The following is a 20,346-nucleotide window of genomic DNA, read 5'->3' as shown; positions in this document are numbered from 1 at the left end:
TATTATTACTCTCCCGTGGAAGATACTGCAGTGTAATATTTTTACGTCAATATTACACAAGTGTAATACCGCTAGACGTATGACGTCATAATGGTTTACAATTATGACGTCACAATGCTAATACCTCTGTCACAATGGTATTAGACCTTGCTTGACTCGCGGAAAGCTGAAAGTCATCACACTGTTAGTAGGCAGTTTCTATCAATTTATGTTGGAGAGTAATAATCAGAATACTAAACTCACTTCCGTGAAATACCATTTTTATGAAACTCGTGAGATATTTTGTATCAAACTCGCTTTCACTCGTTTGAAACCAAATCATCAACTCGTTTAATAAAAATGGTATTACACGGAAGGCCGTTTAGTATCCTCTATGTATACCATATATGCTCCCTAGTATGAAATATCAAATAAATTTTTTTTCTTGCAAATATTTGTTTTTTAAATGGTTAGGGACCGTTCATAATGTATGGCTACCGGGGGTGATGATGATTTTAAGGGGGGGTCACCCATTTTGTTCTGGGGAGCTAGGGGGGATCAGCAATTTTGTACATAAAAAGATGTTTAAAATTATGCTTAGAAATTATGGGAAGGGAAGGGGGGATCATTGATTTTGTACATGAATTTTAGGGGGGTCATTCACATTGTACATGCTTCTACATAAAAATCATCATCACCCCCACCCCCAGCCATAAATTATGAACAGTCCCTTAAACATTAAACCTAATATGTTCAAACAACAAATAATTTTCATCTAACACAATGCCAGCTCATGAGTTTTTCATGCTCTATATGCACAGTTTCTGATTCAATTGTAACACTGTCCCAAATTGACAAAACATTAACATGAAGTTACTTCAGTTGAATCTAGACTCAACAAACTGACATCAGCCTCAAATATTTGAGTGTCTCTGGCTGATACATATAACAGTGGGTGCAGCTGCCCTCTTGTCTGTCTGTGTGCTCACAAACAAACAATATTTACACTGTAAATATGTGGAACACAAGCTGGAACTGTGCCAAATGACTGGCTAATGACTTGACATGAGTAGTCTCCCTTGGATGGGTCAGCCTTCACTTACGGCCGTCGTTTTATATTTTTTCTCTTTTGAGTTTTTTTCCACATTTAATATCACAAAAATACTCTACATCTATTCTGGATACTTCATGTCTTATGATTTATGTTGGATGCTTCAAATAAAGTGGCAGTGATCAATTTACTTGATAATAATTGAAAATCTAACTGTGCTCCACACATTGTACCCAATGAGATGTATCGAACCCTGATCCTTGGTGAGACAAGACAATAGTTCAACCACTAGGCTGCCCCACCAAACCCTTCACATACAACAACTGATGAATGTAAACAGAATCAACAAATTAGAGATTTTTATACTGTTTTGGTCATTTGTCTTTGGGTATATACAAGGATGCATCTCTACACTTCACTGAAATATTATAGTTTAAATAGCATTCTCAAGTTAATTCCAAAATGAAGAAGGAATGGTGCTGAAAGACACAAGTTACAAGGATTTATTATCTCATAAACATTTGTTACAGTAAATTAGTCCAGCTGAAGAAATGAGATCAAGAAAAGCATCTGATGGTGTCAAGTTTTACCTTTCAAACACTGTTTAAGAAGAGGTCTGCTTTCTTGACCTGGGTTCTCATCAAAAACTGAATCTATGTCATCTGGGGTAGGGTCAGAAATTATGCCCTACAAGTAAACAAAACTGAGGTTACATATAACCAGTATATTTAACATATATTAAAAATAGTATCAAGGCCAACCTCCTTAACCAGTCCTAACCTATAATAAACATTAAGGAAGAACGTTCTATGAATATATACTGTACAATTTCTCTGTTACAAACTCACTGTTATCAAGCAAGTGATGAAATATTGCATATAGTGTAATAAACAAGTGGCATATCCATAGAACTATCTCCCTAGTTCATCACACCAAATTCTACATGCCACTCACAGAAGATAAACTTTAATGCTGAAGAGACCTAATGCTGTGCGGTTCTACAATCTACATCATGTTAGATACTCAACACTAACATGACACCCAATGTGGGACAGAGAGTGGTCCCGATAGTACTGGTTCCCCTCCATTCATCAATGTCGACACATATTTAGATCATTTAATCCTAACATATCCCCTGGTATACAGGACCTAGAGAATCTCACCAGGGTTCCTGGATGTATCAAGTCAACATGAAAGTCCATACAAGGTTTGTGTGTTGATGTCTCTGACATCAGGAGATGCTGGAGATTCAACTTAGCATCCAGCATTCCAATTGTTTTAGTTTGTAATCAGTGACCTTATAGGTTACCGATGTCATTTCATTCTTAACGATCTGCACAGAAATGAGATGTGATTTTGCAGATGAAAACTTAGGACATCATATCTCAGGAAGCCAGTCAATCATCATCATCATGAAGATTCAGAGATCACATACTTCACTTCCACCCAGCTTAGGCCACATTGATATGATGGGCCCTATATAACATGGTTAACTGTTGCCCTGCAAATACCAACAGATCACTCAAGGAGAGGGAATGTGCAGATGTATGTCATCTTGTTAAAATATGTGTATCAAGTTTCAGTAATAACTTTTCATGTAATTTTTACAACAGCCTAAGGTTCAGGATATAAAACAATCACATACAAGTGATCGTCAGACTAGCCTTGCTCATAGGGAAGAAAGTGACTCAAACATTTGCACATTTTGAAAAACAGGTGCAGGGGTTTGTATTGTGTCCACTGTCAACACTTGGAGCAAGCCAGGGAGGAAAACCTTGGTGAATTGAATCTACAAAAACCAGAAGAACAATCCCCAACCTGGTCTCTGGCCATGGGGCCTCTAGGTTTTCTGTGCAAGATATTCCCATGCTGCTATTTCAAGGTGTTAAAGATGACAACAGTCTGAAGAATGAATTAACATGTAGTGCTAAACAAACTTTCAAAACTTTGTGACCTGACAACTGAACCTGAGAATCTGCATAATCCATTCTGTCAATAACAACAGCAGGTTTGGAAGGTGTGCTGGTGAACACCCTGACGAACACAGACAGATCATGAACTGCACCTCTCACACTCTGCCATAGCCAGTAGGGTAGCCCAGTGGTTAAAGCATTCGCTTGTCACGCTAAAGACCTCGGTTCGATTCCCCACATGGGTACAATGTGTGAAGCCCATTTCTGGTGTACCCCAGCTGGATATTGCTGGAATATCGCTTTAAGTGGTTTAAAAATAAACTCACTCTACAATGGATCCTTCTGATGCAGTAGAACACCTGCTTTCCCTAGTGTCACATCCACGCTCATTGTTCTGCTGTTTCTTCAGCAATACTGTTGCATCTCTTTTGTCTTACAGCATTCTATTTTTCACACAAATGTCTCTTCTGTGTTTAGACCAACCTTTCTCATTGTTTGGTCAACACACTTTGGGAAAAAATTATTCAAGAAAATATATTTTGTCTTTCTAAACATTACCTGAATATTATGCTCTCATCTAATTGCTAGTCAAACCTGCCTTATCATTTAACATATTGTATTAATAAAAGAGATTTGTGACAAATACAAACTTTTACATTTACTGGAAGGAAATGACATAACACTTTAGAGTTTCATATTTTCTGTACTTTTCCTATTTAGAGTTGGCAGAGCATGTAATCCAGTGTAAAAGCCTCACCATACATGGTAATTAAATCTGTCGTTTTAATTACATACTGCAGATGATTACATATATTCTAACTGTGTGATTTAATGCTGCATTTACTTAAAAACTTTCAAATAAAAACTAGGATTTGTCGAGGACACATTGTCTTGGTTATATTGATTTAAACCTGATGATCATAATTGGTATCAGGTTTTAATAAAGGGCACCAGGTGGTCACAAAGAGGTATCATGTGGTTACAATGGGTATAAGTGGCTATAATGGGTACCATGTGGTTACAATGGGTATAAGTGGTTATAATGGGTACCATGTGGACACAATGGGTATAAGTGGTTATAATGGGTACCATGTGGACACAATGGGTATAAGTGGTTATAATGGGTACCAGATTGACACAATGGGTATAAGTGGTTATAATGGGTACCAGATGGACACAATTGGTATAAGTGGTTATAATTGGTACCAGATGGACACAATGGGTATAAGTGGCTATAATGGGTACCAGATGGACACAATGGGTATAAGTGGTTATAATGGGTACCATGTGGACACAATGGGTATAAGTGGTTATAATGGGTACCAGGTGGACACAATGGGTATAAGTGGTTATAATGGGTACCAGGTGGACACAATGGGTATTAGGTGGACCCAATGGGTATCAGGTGAACACAATGGGCATCAGGTGGACACAATGGGTACCAGATGGACACAATGGGTACCAGGTGACTACAGGGGGTACCAGAGGTGGTCACAATGGGTATCAGGTGGTTACAATGGGGACACAATGGGCACCATGTGGACATCAGGTGGTTACAATGGGTATCAGATGGACACAATGGGTACCAGGTGGACACAATGGGTACCAGGTGGTCACAATGGGTATCAGGTGGTTACAATGGGTGGGTACACATAATGTGGTACCAGGGTCACAATGGATCAGACACAATGGGCATCAGGTGGACACAATGGGGCACCAGGTGGTCACAATGGGTACCAGGTGGTTACAGGCGGTTGCAATAATGGGTACACAAATGGGTATATGGGCATCAGGTGGTTACAATGGGAAGGTGGGTTACACAATGGGTATCACAATTAGCACCAGGTGGACACAATGGGCACAAGGTGGACACAATGGGTATCAGGTGGACACAATGGGTACCAGGTGGACAAAATGGGTATCAGGTGGACACAATGGGTACCCAGGTGGTCACAATGGGTATCAGGTGGACAAATGGGCACACAATGGGCAGGTGGACACAATGGGTATCAGGGTGGACACAATGGGCATCAGGTGGACACAATGGGTATCATCATCAATGCACTCAGGTGGACACAATGGGTAACGAGGTGGTTACAATGGGTATCAGGTGGACACAATGGGTACAAGTGGTTACAATGGGGGTATCAGGTGGTTACAATGAGGTACCAGGTGGACACAATGGGTATCAGGTGGTTACAATGGGTATCAGGTTAACACAATAGGTATCAGGTGGTTACAATGGGTACCAGATGGACACAATGGTCATCAGGTTAACACAATGGGTATCAGGTTAACACAATGGGTATCAGGTTAACACAATGAGTATCATGTGGTTACAATGGGTACCAGGTGGACACAATGGGCATCAGGTTAACACAATGGGCACCAGGTGGACACAATGGGTACCATGTGGTTACAATTGGTACCAGGTGGTTACAATGGGCATCAGGTGGTTGCAATGGGTATAAGTGGTTATAATGGGTACCAGATGGACAAAATGGGTATAAGTGGCTATAATGGGTACCATGTGGACACAATTGGCACCAGATGGACACAATGGGCACCAGATGGACACAATGGGTACCAGGTGATTACATTGGGTACCAGGGGTATCAGGTTAACACAATGGGTATCAGGTTAACACAATGAGTACCAGGTGGTTACAATGGGTATCATTAACACAATGGGTTTCAGGCTAACACAATGGGTACCAGGTACCAGGCTGTGTCCCAGACCATGGGGTGTTGTCTACACTGTCAGTTGTTTGTCTTGTTCGTATTGTATTATTTACAACACAGCTCAGCTTATAGTGATGTAAAATAATAGGCAATTTGAGATTGGGTATGCCCAATGGGTATCAGGTGAACACAATGGGCATCAGGTGGACACAATGGGTACCAGATGGACACAATGGGTACCAGGTGACTACAGGCGGTACGAGGTGGTCACAATGGGTATCAGGTGGTTACAATGGGAATCAGGTGAACACAAAGGGTATCAGGTGGACACAATGGGCACCAGGTGGTCACAATGGGTACCAGGTGGACAAAATGGGTATCAGGTGGACACAATGGGTACCAGGTGGTCACAATGGGTATCAGGTGAACACAATGGGCATCAGGTGGACACAATGGGTATCACGTACCAGATGGACACAATGGGTACGAGGTGGTTACAATGGGTATCAGGTGGACACAATGGGCATCAGGTGGACACAATGGGTATCACGTACCAGGTGGACACAATGGGTACGAGGTGGTTACAATGGGTATCAGGTGGACACAATGGGTACAAGTGGTTACAATGGGTATCAGGTGGTTACAATGGGTACGAGGTGGTTACAATGGGTATCAGGTGGTTACAATGGGTATCAGGTTAACACAATAGGTATCAGGTGGTTACAATGGGTACCAGATGGACACAATGGTCATCAGGTTAACACAATGGGTATCAGGTTAACACAATGGGTATCAGGTTAACACAATGAGTATCATGTGGTTACAATGGGTACCAGGTGGACACAATGGGCATCAGGTTAACACAATGGGCACCAGGTGGACACAATGGGTACCATGTGGTTACAATTGGTACCAGGTGGTTACAATGGGCATCAGGTGGTTGCAATGGGTATAAGTGGTTATAATGGGTACCAGATGGACAAAATGGGTATAAGTGGCTATAATGGGTACCATGTGGACACAATTGGCACCAGATGGACACAATGGGCACCAGATGGACACAATGGGTACCAGGTGATTACATTGGGTACCAGGGGTATCAGGTTAACACAATGGGTATCAGGTTAACACAATGAGTACCAGGTGGTTACAATGGGTATCATTAACACAATGGGTTTCAGGTTAACACAATGGGTACCAGGTACCAGGCTGTGTCCCAGACCATGGGGTGTTGTCTACACTGTCAGTTGTTTGTCTTGTTCGTATTGTATTATTTACAACACAGCTCAGCTTATAGTGATGTAAAATAATAGGCAATTTGAGATTTGTGACACAGTATTTTAACACCAATTCATTGGCCCTGTAATCAGTGAAATATAAGACAACTCATCATTTCAGTCACTGCTATATCAACATTAATGTTCGATACCCATTATACTGAGTGCAAACTTAGGTCTGATATATCACAATGATTTATAACAATTTCATCATCAGGTACATCCTAATTGTCTACCTCTCTTGCCCCAAACTCACCATCTACCACATCCTTATCTACTGCCCCAACCTCACCATCCACCACATCCTTATCGGCTGCCCCAACCTCACCACACCATCAACCACATCCTTATCTACTGCCCCAACCTCACCATCCACCACATCCTTATCTACTGCCCCAACCTCACCATCCACCACATCCTTATCTACTGCCCCAACCTCACCATCCACCACATCCTTATCTACTGCCCCAACCTCACCATCCACCACATCCTTATCTACTGCCCTAACCTCACCATCCACTCACATCCTTATCTACTGCCCTAACCTCACCATCCACCACATCCTTATCTACTGCCCCAACCTCACCATCCACCATTATCCTTATCTACTGCCCCAACTCTCACTATCCACCATATCCTTAATCCTTAACCACCATCCACCAATATCCTATCTACTGCCCCAACCTCACCACCACCACCATCCTTATCTACTGCCCTTATCACCATCCTCCTTATCTACTGCCCCAACCTCACCATCCACCATATCCTTATCTACTGCCCCAACCTCACCATCCACCACATCCTTATCTACTGCCCTAACCTCACCCATCACATCCATTCACGGCCCTAACCCATCCCATCCATCTCACTGCCCCAACCTCACCTCACCATCAACCACATCCTTATCTACTGCCCCAACCTCACCATCCACCACATCCTTATCTGCTGCCCCAACCTCACCATCCACCACATCCTTATCTACTGCCCCAACCTCACCATCCACCACATCCTTATCTACTGCCCCAACCTCACCATCCACCACATCCTTATCTACTGCCCCAACCTCACCATCCACCACATCCTTATCTACTGCCCCAACCTCACCATCCACCACATCCTTATCTACTGCCCAAAACCTCACCATCCACCACATCCTTATCTACTGCCCCAACCTCACCATCCACCATCCTTATCATACTGCTCCAACGCCTCACCATCCACCACATCCTTATCTACTGCCCCAACCTCACCATCCACCATATCCTTACCCCAACCTTCACCATCCACCAGATCCTACTGCCCAACTCCCTCTCCCATCTCTAATCCTCACCATCCACCATCCTTATTTACTGCCCCACCACCACCACATCCTTATCTACTCCCACACTCCATCCACCCCACCACATCCTGCTGCCCCAACCTCACCAACCACCATATCCTTCCATCTACTGCCCCTAAAGTGCCCGCCAGGTTCCCAACAACCTGATCGTCCACCACAGCCCCTCCTGTCTCTCCACTGTCATCAGGTTATGATGTGCCCACTTCCACTACACCCTACCTACCCGGTATGCCCAGTCTCGGTCTTTCCATCGCAGGTCCACTGTCATCAGGTTATGATGTGCCCACCTCCACTACACCCTACCTACCCGGTATGCCCAGTCTCTGTCTCTCCATCGCAGGTCCACAGGGTTGGACTTCTCAAGTATACTAGGTGAATCCAGACACACCAAGCAATGGACCTAACCCCAACAGCATGTCATCTGTCACCATCAAGATTTCATATGACAGCCCTGTCACCAACCATGATCTATGTAGCTATGAATAACTAGCAGGAAACTGAAATCCAAAATTAGGTGCACATCTTTCTTAGCCTAATACATTGCTGTACTCTGTCCCAGTTATAGGAAGTCAATTTTATTATTTCAAGCTCAGCTGGGCACATAAAATGTTAGATTCACAGAATACATTTTTCAATAGTTTGAAACATTAAGCTGACAATCCATGTTCCTTAAGGACATTTTAGAATATGTACTTTACAATATAACTACTGATACCTGAGAAGAGTATCTCTGCTCAGCTTTATTCTGTTCAGACTTACACCAGTTACATGAGCAGCCTGCCGTTCCCCTTGCAACATGTCAATCCAGTGAGAATCAATAAAACAGGACTCGATATACATCCTTATCTCAAAATGAGTGTTCAGAATATTCATTAGGCGTGTTTCTCAACAAAACACACTGTATACCATACAACAGACACCAACATAAGACAGCAGACCCAGCTGGGCAAGCACACCAGTACACAATGTCTGTCTGTAGGCTTGTTGTCTGTGTATATGTAGCTTACATTCATAGCAAGACTGTCAGGATAGAGGTGGATGTCTGTTACTGGTTTATGTAAGGATTAGTACTGTAGAAGACAGCTGTAAATACCACAAATGACACCTTTAACTTCTAAGAGAGGTCCATGGTTCATATTCCATCTCAGAAAGCTACAACACTTACTTTGGTTATAACACAAAGATGTTAGTGTTCATCTTTCCTGAACCACATTCATGTAATATTATTACGCAATTCACCTCATGCTAAGGTCACGGTTTTGCTGCAGTTTCAGATATTTGTTGGCCATCCTGAATGTACATTTTAACAAACAGCACTGAGACAAGCATAGGTCATTTTGAGAAAAAGGAACACCTACTCATTAATCATAACACACGTTACGGCAGAGGTTGGAGCTGTTTCAACACAAATATCATGACATGTCGCCTGGAACCAGTGTTCCAAGATCAAGAGTAGGTTGATACTAGGGGCTGTCCTTGATCTATCAATAATACATAGGCCTTGCAGTGTTTACAGTAAAAGTTACATGACCTTCAAGTGTTTTTAGTCAAATACAAAAACTGACCCAATGATGACAAACTCATGTAATGTCAGTACATCATACATGCCAAACATCTATTTTCCGTTCATTGTGACTGCATAAACTGTTCATGTACAAAAAATAACAGTTTATTATAATAAAATCCAAAGGTTCCCCAAAATACATAGATGGCTATGAGGTCAAGGATCTAATCCTTATAGATGTATTGGTGTTGGTACCAGATTAACGGTTTTGTGAAGAAAACGTCAAATTTCAGTATCATTCCAGTGGGTACACGGACTGCTATATATCTATCTTCAACTTTCGGACTCCTGCTTATATTTACCACCCACTGTCGGGCACATGATTATATCTACCACTCACTGTTGGGCACATTATATCTACCACTCAATGTCGGGCACATGATTATATCTACTACTCACTGTTGGGCACATTATATTTACCACCCACTGTCGGGCACATGATTATATCTACTACTCACTGTTGGGCACATTATGTCGGGCATTATGTCTACCACTCACTGTCGGGCACATGATTATATCTACTACTCACTGGTGGGCACATGATTATATCTACTACTCACTGTCGGGCACATTATATCTACAGCTCACTGGTGGGCACATGATTATATCTACCACTCACTTTTGGACACCTGTTTATATCTACCACTCACTTTCGGGCACATTATATCTACCACTCACTTTCGGGCACATTATATCTGCCACTCGCTTTCTGGCACATTATAAATACCACTCACTTTCGGGCACATTATATCTACCACTCACTTTTGGACACCTGCTTATATCTACTACTCACTTTTGGGCACATTATATCTACCACTCACTTCCGGACACCTGCTTATATCTACCATTCACTTTCGGGCACATTATATCTACCACACACTTTTGGACACCTGCATATATCTACCACTCACTTTTGGACACCTGCTTATATTTACCACTCACTTTTCTACACCTGCATATATTTACCACTCTCTTTCGGGCACCTGCTTATATTTACCACTCATTTTCGGGCACATTATATCTACCACTGACTTTAGAACACCTGCTTACATTTACCACTAACTTTTGGACACCTGCTTATATTTACCACTCACTTTTCTACACCTGCATATATTTACCACTCACTTTTGGACACCTGCTTATATTTACCACTCACTTTTCTACACCTGCATATATTTACCACTCTCTTTCGGGCACCTGCTTATATTTACCACACATTTTGGGGCACATTATATATACCACTCACTTTCAGGCACATTATATCTACCACTCACTTTCTGACACCTGCTTATATTTACCACTCACTTTCGGGCACATTATATCTACCACTTACTTTCGGGCACTTTATATATACCTCTCACTTTCAGGCACATTATATCTACCACTCACTTTTGGACACCTGCTTATATCTACCACTCACTTTCGGACACCTGCTTATACCTACCACTCACTTTCGGACACCTGCTTATATCTACCACTCACTTTCGGACACCTGCTTATATCTACCACTCACTTTTGGACACCTGCTTATATACCACCCACTTTGGGGCACATTATATCTACCACTCACTTTCGGGCACATTATATCTACCACTCACTATCGGACACCTGCTTATATCTACCACTCACTTTCGGACACCTGTTTTATATCTACCACTCACTTTCGGACACCTGCTTATATCTACCACTCACTTTCGGACACCTGCTTATATCTCCCACTCACTTTCGGACACCTGCTTATATTTACCACTCACTTTCGGACACCTGCTTATATCTACCACTCACTTTCGGACACCTGCTTATATTTACCACTCACTTTCGGACACCTGCTTATATTCACCACTCACTTTCGGACACCTGTTTATATCTACCAGTCACTTTCGGACACCTGCTTTATATCTACCACTCACTTTCGGGCATCTGTAATATAGGTCTGTCACAGCACTCTCAGTAAGCTATGTAGAAACAGGGATAATCTATTCTCCCTGGTAGAAACAAACCACAGGGGTGATCTAAAAGTAGTCTGCATGTCTTATACCACTTACAAACAATATTCAGAATGTGTTTGACAATTTCACCACTGCCGTGTGAAGGATTTCGACCTAAACATCATCTACATCCTAGCCTGGCACTCTGACAATCTTCTGATACCGTTACACGTGACATCGGAAATTGCCGATTACCGGGTTATTCAGATTTGTCCGGAATCTGGACTTACCGTCACAGAAACTATCAGATAGAGTTGGGTAAGGACTGTACTTCTTTCTCAGTCTGCTTTCCGCCATAATGTCCACGAAATTCTTGCTCCAAAGGCGACGAAGGTCGCAAATAGCGGGCGTAACATCTTCATAAGACTTCAAGTCGCTCGCTGTTTGCACGCACTTTTTGTTGACAGCGACCACGTGCTCGTTTGGTTAGATCAACCACGTGACATATGTGGCCGTTAAGTGAAATTGACAAGCTGGGGAATGTAGTTTATTTGCATATCTCGTGAACATTGTTGATACTGGTGCATCAACGGATCTCTGCTTCCCACATACCTGTTATATGATTAATGAATTACACCTTTATGGTATGGGATCACATTCCAAATTGCCACTATGTGCAAAGTGCACACGATGCCTATTGAAATCGTGACTGACGTTTTTGAAAAAAAGGATATTTTATTAATTTTCCAATTTTGTCGAGAACGTGTAATTGCGTGATATTGCTTCAGCAGCTGGGCTTGAAGCACTGGTGTAAATATTGAGGGCTAAAACAGTCTGGGAAGACATCAGTGTGTGTGTGTGTGTACATGGCTGGGATTGACCGCTGGCATTGTGCAGTGAGTTCACTGACGTATAGAAATCCGGTGCGGCACAACTTGAAATAACAAAAAATATCAACCCCAAAATAAACCCACCATCTTCTTTCATTTTAATTGACAGAATCTGAACATTTAATTACCCCATGGATGAAAGTAATCATGACAGGTACTGTCTGGGTTTGGACCAGGCTGTGATGAAAGAAACCATGACAGGTACTGTCTGGGTTTGGACCAGGCTGTGACGGTGACGTCTGTCAGTAGAACGGCGGAACAGACGCAGTGCGTCATTAAGTACAGTGTACTTTACTAAACAATGAAACGTTTGCTGAGTTGTTATAACGAAACATATAGCCTGGCATAAACAAACCCAGTAATGTTTATCACTCTGTGACACTTTAGTACACGTGCACTGACGTACAGTCGCCATCTGTATATTTGGTCTCTTCGAGTGGTATTTTAGTTGTTGGGAAGTCCGATACAGACAGCCTTAATGGATACCCACTTCCTTTGTTTCGTGAGCGCGAGTGCAGAGTCTTGTATTGTCTATCTTGTACGTTTGGTGTCTGGAAACCCTCAATATGTTTCTTATGAACATTCATGATCAACAGTGGGTGTAATACAATTAGTTCTGTACCTGGCCACAAAACATTTGTTATGTCACGACAGTCGTACGTGAATCGTAACCTGTAGAGTTACGAGAGTGGTGTCGACGATCCCGTGTCGTGACGAGAGTTACAGTCCTGTCCGACGATCAGTCTGTGTCGTACGTGAATCGTAACCTGTAGAGTTACGAGAGTGGTGTCCGACGATCAGTCCCGCTGTCGTACGTGAATCGTAACCTGTAGAGTTACGAGAGTGGTGTCCGACGATCAGTCCCGCTGTCGTACGTGAATCGTAACCTGTAGAGTTACGAGAGTGGTGTCCGACGATCAGTCCCGCTGTCGTACGTGAATCGTAACCTGTAGAGTTACGAGAGTGGTGTCCGACGGTCAGTCCCGCTGTCGTACGTGAATCGTAAACTGTAGAGTTACGAGAGTGGTGTCCGACGATCAGTCCCGCTGGTTTGACAACATTAAGTTAATCTGTTTAAATGGCATTTAGAAGTTGGTGACGAATAAGAAAGTAAGAAAGTTTATGGATAACAATATAGAGTATAATGTCCGACGAAGACCCGCTTTTGAGATACCACTGACATGATCAGCCAGTGGTTTGCCCAACATTCAGTTAAGCATTTTGAAAACTTAGGTGTCAACGTTTGCCCTAATTAAAACTTCCTGGCGTTATAAGAGGGAGTCATGGAGAAAGAGAGAGAATCACCACATATTCCTATTGGATAAAAACGTGTCCTTTGTATTTACATTAATTTGAAAACTATTACCTTTGGTGTGACTTTTGTTTGAAAGATCCAGCTCGGTGGGGTCCGAGAAGCTTATGTCAGATGTTCTGCTCATTTGAGGGGTTCGAGCAACAGATTGAGACGTTGGTTTGTTACACCTCGTTGATGTCATGGCGTCTTCAAATACCACATTCAAGAATACGCTGTCGGAGCTGTCATTTACATATATGACACTTTACCTTTTACATAGTGGACATAAGGCCTAGTTTCACCGGTGCGATATCGTGAGGATCAGTCGGGAAAGAACTGATTGAAAAAGAAATGAATGATGTGGCGACATGCACGTGCATGTGTCTGATGACAGGTCCAGCCTCGCAGCACGGGACAGTTGGACAAACAACGGCATCATCAGTGACGCCCTGGGACGCATTTAGATAAAACACCTGGATTTTAATGTCCATATATTGACAACGGACGTGCGACTATCTTAGAGCAAGAGAGCTTCGAAAATCTCGGCTTTGGTTATTGACAACGGACGTTTTGTGGACGCTCAGCTTTGTGGATGCAGCAGCTGGACCAGATCCATCAGTGGATGACAGAATGTGGAGAGACAACATATTTAACTGGTCTCGACTATATCCCTGAGGGCGAAATCGCCAAGGTAGTAGCGGAAACTGTATGAATGGATCAGAAAGTGTTGGCGGAAGGGATGAACATGTCGGCGGCAACCGCCCAGCACCGTCCTACACCGTCGTATGACAATTATGCAATCAACCACCCACCTGAACCATACCGTCCCATACACTACAATCCCCAGTAATAGGGTGGTGTGGACCTTTACCAACACGGGAGGCGACCATTTATGTCGCCATCCCTATGAGCCTAAAATGACGCATGCAGATGATGTATTTCATTCATAACACGTCTATTATTCTTTAAAAATTCCAATCCTGCACACCCCCACCATCCATCCCACTACCAACCAACCAAACCAAGAATATGTGGCCGGTCCCTCATGCCCTTCATGTACACTGAGTGAGCTGTGAGACATCGTGACGGTGTATCTGGACCTTAACACAACACCGCCGCTGTATAGAAGTATAGTGTTGAATTCCCCGGTATAGGCGTTATCAATACAAACTTGTAGAATAACTACCTTGAATGCAAGTTTTGTGAATGAGCAGATCGGGCACTTGATCCCGTCTTTGTATCAAACGCTGCAGGAAGTGTTAGTGAGGCAACACATGGGCCTGGCCCATTCATGATCAGGGTGTACTGTCCGGACTGGTCTTCCCGACATCACCGGTTTGTCTGACCGGGGTTCCCCTCGTGATAAACATGCAACACCTGCAATACTTTCGATTTTCACCCCATTAAAACACTGCAAAAACAACCTATTACCGTTAAACCCAACCCACTCATTTGTGGTTTAGATTGGTATTTCTAGATAGCCTCGAGTTTAATCATTCGTGTCTATAACGGGGACATACATAGTCTGGATACTGCTGTTGACAACTGTCTTCAACATGGGTACCTGTGGTGCACGAAGCCAGACTGAACCTACTGAGATATACTCATGGAAACGAATAAGGGAACACATGAAAGTACAAGTGTTCCTTTAGTCTTTTCCAGGTTACTTCACAAGGTATGTATTGCACTGTGGGTGAAAGTCTGGAAATAAATAAAGGGACACTTGTACTTTCATGTGTTCCCTTATTCGTTCCCATGAGTATATGTATGGAAACCTCCTCACCCGATCTCCTAATACTGGAAAAAACATGTGAAGACATCAACATTTCGTTCACGCAAACTCGGTACAGGGCTGGTGTCCCCGTCGTGATATTGCTGGAATATTGCTAAAGCGGCATAGAACCATACTCACTCCTCTCACTCACTCGCTGTGCAGGGATAGTAGACTAACATTGGCAGCATGCTTTAAACGAACTGCCGACGACTCGATTGCATTATACTCCCCTAAACCTCGAGTTGGCGAGGGTTATGATTGGAGTCTACCCAATAAAACATCATCATTTGATTACATGGGTGTAAATTTAACGGAAACAAACTACTTTCAATAGTCTCAATCATTAACCTCACATCAGCCTGCATCGACTCCACTTCACATGGGGTGACGATATATATGACCAAATACTGGACCACTATGGGCACGCCACTATCACCAATCTCACTGAGATATATGTCAGACCTAGAAGAGAAAGCCCTCCTCATATCACCTTTCAAGCCTATGTGCTGGTATCGGAAGGTGGACGACACATTTGTGGTTCTGAAACCCGACAACGACCCTGCTGAGCTGCTACACCACCTGAACAAGCAACATCCAAGAGTTAAATTTACCACGGAGACTGAAACCAACAACCAGATCCCATTCCTATACGTCCTTGTATCCCGCACCGATTCCAACCAACTTCAGTCATCTGTATACCGAAACCTACTCACACCAACCAGTATGTCCACTATCAGTCCAACCACCTCCACGTGTGAAGTCAGGCATCATCTCCACGCTTACCAGAAGAGCTAACAACATCTGTTCTACGAATCTCCATGACGAAATCAACCACCCGAAAGAAGTATTTGTCAGCCTTAACCACTACCCACCCCAGTTAGTGAACAGGACAATTGCAGCTACATTATCACCATCTACTACTAAAATTCCTCTACCTGAATCTGCCCCTATAAAGATCTCCATCCCATACATCGGCAAACCTTCCCACCAGATCAGCAGGCTCCTTGAGCAACAAGCAGGCATAGACACCACCTTTTCAACTGCCGACAACATATTTAACTGGTCTCGACTATATCCCTGAGGGCGAAATCGCCAAGGTAGTAGCGGAAACTGTATGAATGGATCAGAAAGTGTTGGCGGAAGGGATGAACATGTCCAGGAGGTCGGCGGCAACCGCCCAGCACCGTCCTACACCGTCGTATGACAATTATGCAATGAACCACCCACCTGAACCATACCGTCCCATACACTACAATCCCCAGTAATAGGGTGGTGTGGACCTTTACCAACACGGGAGGCGACCATTTATGTCGCCATCCCTATGAGCCTAAATGACGCATGCAGATGATGTATTTCATTCATAACACGTCTATTATTCTTTAAAAATTCCAATCCTGCACACCCCCACCAGCCATCCCACTACCAACCAACCGAACCAAGAATATGTGGCCGGTCCCTAATGCCCTTCATGTACACTGAGTGAGCTGTGAGACATCGTGACGGTGTATCTGGACCTTAACACAACCCCGCCGCTGTATAGAAGTATAGTGTTGAACTCCCCGGTATAGGCGTTATCAATACAAACTTGTAGAATAACTACCTTGAATGCAAGTTTTGTGAATGCGCAGATCGGTGACTTGATCCCGTCTTTGTATCAGACGCTGCAGGAAGTGTTAGTGAGGCAACACAGGCCTGGCCCATTCATGATCAGGGTGTACTGTCCGGACTGGTCTTCCCGACATCACCGGTTTATCTGACCGGGGTTCCTCTCGTGATAAACATGCAACACCTGCAATACTTTCGATTTTCACCCCATTAAAACACTGCAAAAAACAACCTATTACCGTTAAACCCAACCCACTCATTTGTGGTTTAGATTGGTATTTCTAGATAGCCTCGAGTTTAATCATTCGTGTGTATAACGGGGACATACATAGTCTGGATACTGCTGTTGACAACTGTCTTCAACATGGGTACCTGTGGTGCACGAAGCCAGACTGAACCTACTGAGATATACTCATGGAAACGAATAAGGGAACACATGAAAGTACAAGTGTTCCTTTAGTCTTTTCCAGGTTACTTCACAAGGTATGTATTGCACTGTGGGTGAAAGTCTGGAAATAAATAAAGGGACACTTGTACTTTCATGTGTTCCCTTATTCGTTCCCATGAGTATATGTATGGAAACCTCCTCACCCGATCTCCTAATACTGGAAAAGACATGTGAAAACATCAACATTTCGTTCACGCAAACTCGGTACAGGGCTGGTGTCCCCCGTCGTGATATTGCTGGAATATTGCTAAAAGCGGCATAGAACCATACTCACTCACACACTCACTCGTTGTGCAGGGATAGTAGACTAACATTGGCAGCATGCTTTAAACGAACTGCCGACGACTCGATTGCATTATATTCCCCTAAACCTCGAGTTGACGAGGGTTATTATTGGAGTCTACCCAATAAAACATCATCATTTGATTACATGGGTGTAAATTTAACGGAAACAAACTACTTTCAATAGTCTCAATCGTTAACCTCACCTCAGCCTGCATCGACTCCACTTACTTCACATGGGGTGACGATATATATGACCAAATACGTGGACTACCTATGGGCCCGCCACTATCACCAATCCTCACTGAGATATATGTCAGACCTAGAAGAGAAAGCCCTCCTCACATCACCTTTCAAGCCTATGTGCTGGTATCGGAAGGTGGACGACACATTTGTGGTTCTGAAACCCGACAACGACCCTGCTGAGCTGCTACACCACCTGAACAAGCAACATCCAAGAGTTAAATTTACCACGGAGACTGAAACCAACAACCAGATCCCATTCCTATACGTCCTTGTATCCCGCACCGATTCCAACCAACTTCAGTCATCTGTATACCGGAAACCTACTCACACCAACCAGTATGTCCACTATCAGTCCAACCACCCTCCACGAGTGAAGTCAGGCATCATCTCCACGCTTACCAGAAGAGCTAACAACATCTGTTCTACGAATCTCCATGACGAAATCAACCACCTGAAAGAAGTATTTGTCAGCCTTAACCACTACCCACCCCAGTTAGTGAACAGGACAATTGCAGCTACATTATCACCATCTACTACTAAAATTCCTCTACCTGAATCTGCCCCTATAAAGATCTCCATCCCATACATCGGCAAACCTTCCCACCAGATCAGCAGGCTCCTTAAGCAACAAGCAGGCATAGACACCACCTTTTCAACTGCCGCCACCATCAACAACCTCCTGCAGGCCAATGGCAGAAAATACCCACAAACCAAGAAACCCAACCCCAAAGGCGTAATCTACAAAATTGACTGCAATTGTGGACACTCATACATAGGAGAAACATCCAGGCCCGTCAACACCAGAATCAAGGAACATCAGACCTCAACCATCAAATCAGACCAGAAATCAGCCATATCAGACCACATAGCAACTCATCCCAATCACCAAATCAACTGGACTGACTTCACCATCCTCGCTACAAACCAATCAGACTTTACCAAACGCAAGATAACTGAAGGAATTAACATCAAACGATACCGACCACTGATTAATAGAGATCAAGGCTACTTTATCCCCACTGCATACAATGAGCTCATCAATCACCCCTTGTCTCTTGTATAAACATTACTGGCTTCTACTGGCTTCCATGTGTATCCCCGTTACCCTCTGCTACCCTTTATTCACTATCATCACATTGTTAATTGTGTATACATTCTATGCTCTGTGTATCATTGGCTTCCACTGGCCTCTATGTTTATCCTATAATCCTCTGTTATCCCTTTATTTGTTATCATCACATTGTTATTCCGCCTTGATTGTTAATGAGTCTTGTTGTATATATATATCACCTGTTCTCTCCCTGTACCATTCTCACTTAAAATCGATACAAGAACCTTTACAATAAAAGAAGTTGTCATCCATATATACCTGTTCTATCTGACTTCTAACAATGCCGCTCAAAGAAGTACTGTGAAGTCCATATTTACAGAATGAACGTGAGGCGTGCATGTGTGCGTTCCGCCATTCTCCTTTATCCAGTCTGTTCTCATGATACTGCCTCCAGTCTGTCATGGAAAGACGATATGAAACACTAGATAATCGACGACGTTTTATAGACTCTTAGATAGTTTGGTGTCTACACCACATAGGGCCATATAACCGCCAGGTCACATGTTCGCTAATACATATAATCGGTGTTGAATAACCTCGCTTGAACACTTGATGACGATCTTGGTTAATGCAAGAGAGTGCGTTATCGTAAAGAATGGTTGTTCTTAAAGTTGACGTATTCCATGTGACAGACTGACTACTTAAAAAGTCCATTTGACCTGTCCCTATCCTTTCAAAAATGCCCTTGAACCGCATCAGTTCAGCAACAAGCATGTGGTTTGCTGATATCATGGCGCTGGGTCGTGAGGTTCCCACGATCAGGAAATGAGACCAATCTCCCCACAGAGAAACAGAAATGTCATTAATTAGGTGCATTACGTACATTCATTACCACAGGCAGCACAGAACTAGTGCAACAGGTCGTCATATACCTCCCTGACACTGCAGCTGAGCACGTCGCTTTACGCGCCAGCATTACTCCTGCTATAAACGACAGTCTCACAGACAGCTGGGGCATGAATGT

General features: G+C 43.2%; 2 protein-coding genes across 2 annotated transcripts; one reads left to right on the top strand and one right to left on the bottom strand.

The window, feature by feature from the left end:
- Window positions 1-1,609: 1,609 nt before the first annotated feature.
- Window positions 1,610-8,054, bottom strand: LOC124290732 (paraneoplastic antigen Ma6E-like). Its single transcript, XM_046727535.1, has 4 exons — window positions 7,780-8,054; window positions 7,225-7,404; window positions 2,968-3,064; window positions 1,610-1,717 (listed from the first exon to the last, which is right to left on the bottom strand). Exons 1-4 carry the CDS (start codon window positions 8,052-8,054, stop codon window positions 1,610-1,612), a joined length of 660 nt encoding a protein of 219 aa, XP_046583491.1.
- A 10,284-nt stretch (window positions 8,055-18,338) lies between these two features.
- On the top strand, window positions 18,339-19,334 carry LOC124290731. The gene has a single exon (XM_046727534.1). It carries the CDS (start codon window positions 18,339-18,341, stop codon window positions 19,332-19,334), a length of 996 nt encoding a protein of 331 aa, XP_046583490.1.
- The last annotated feature ends 1,012 nt before the right edge of the window (window positions 19,335-20,346 follow it).

Source organism: Haliotis rubra, unplaced genomic scaffold (genome assembly GCF_003918875.1).
Source record: "Haliotis rubra isolate DU_JTF1 unplaced genomic scaffold, ASM391887v1 Scf472, whole genome shotgun sequence".
Lineage (NCBI taxonomy): Eukaryota > Metazoa > Mollusca > Gastropoda > Lepetellida > Haliotidae > Haliotis > Haliotis rubra.
Note: the sequence above shows the minus strand (reverse complement) of the source record. Positions and strands in the feature narration are given on the sequence as shown.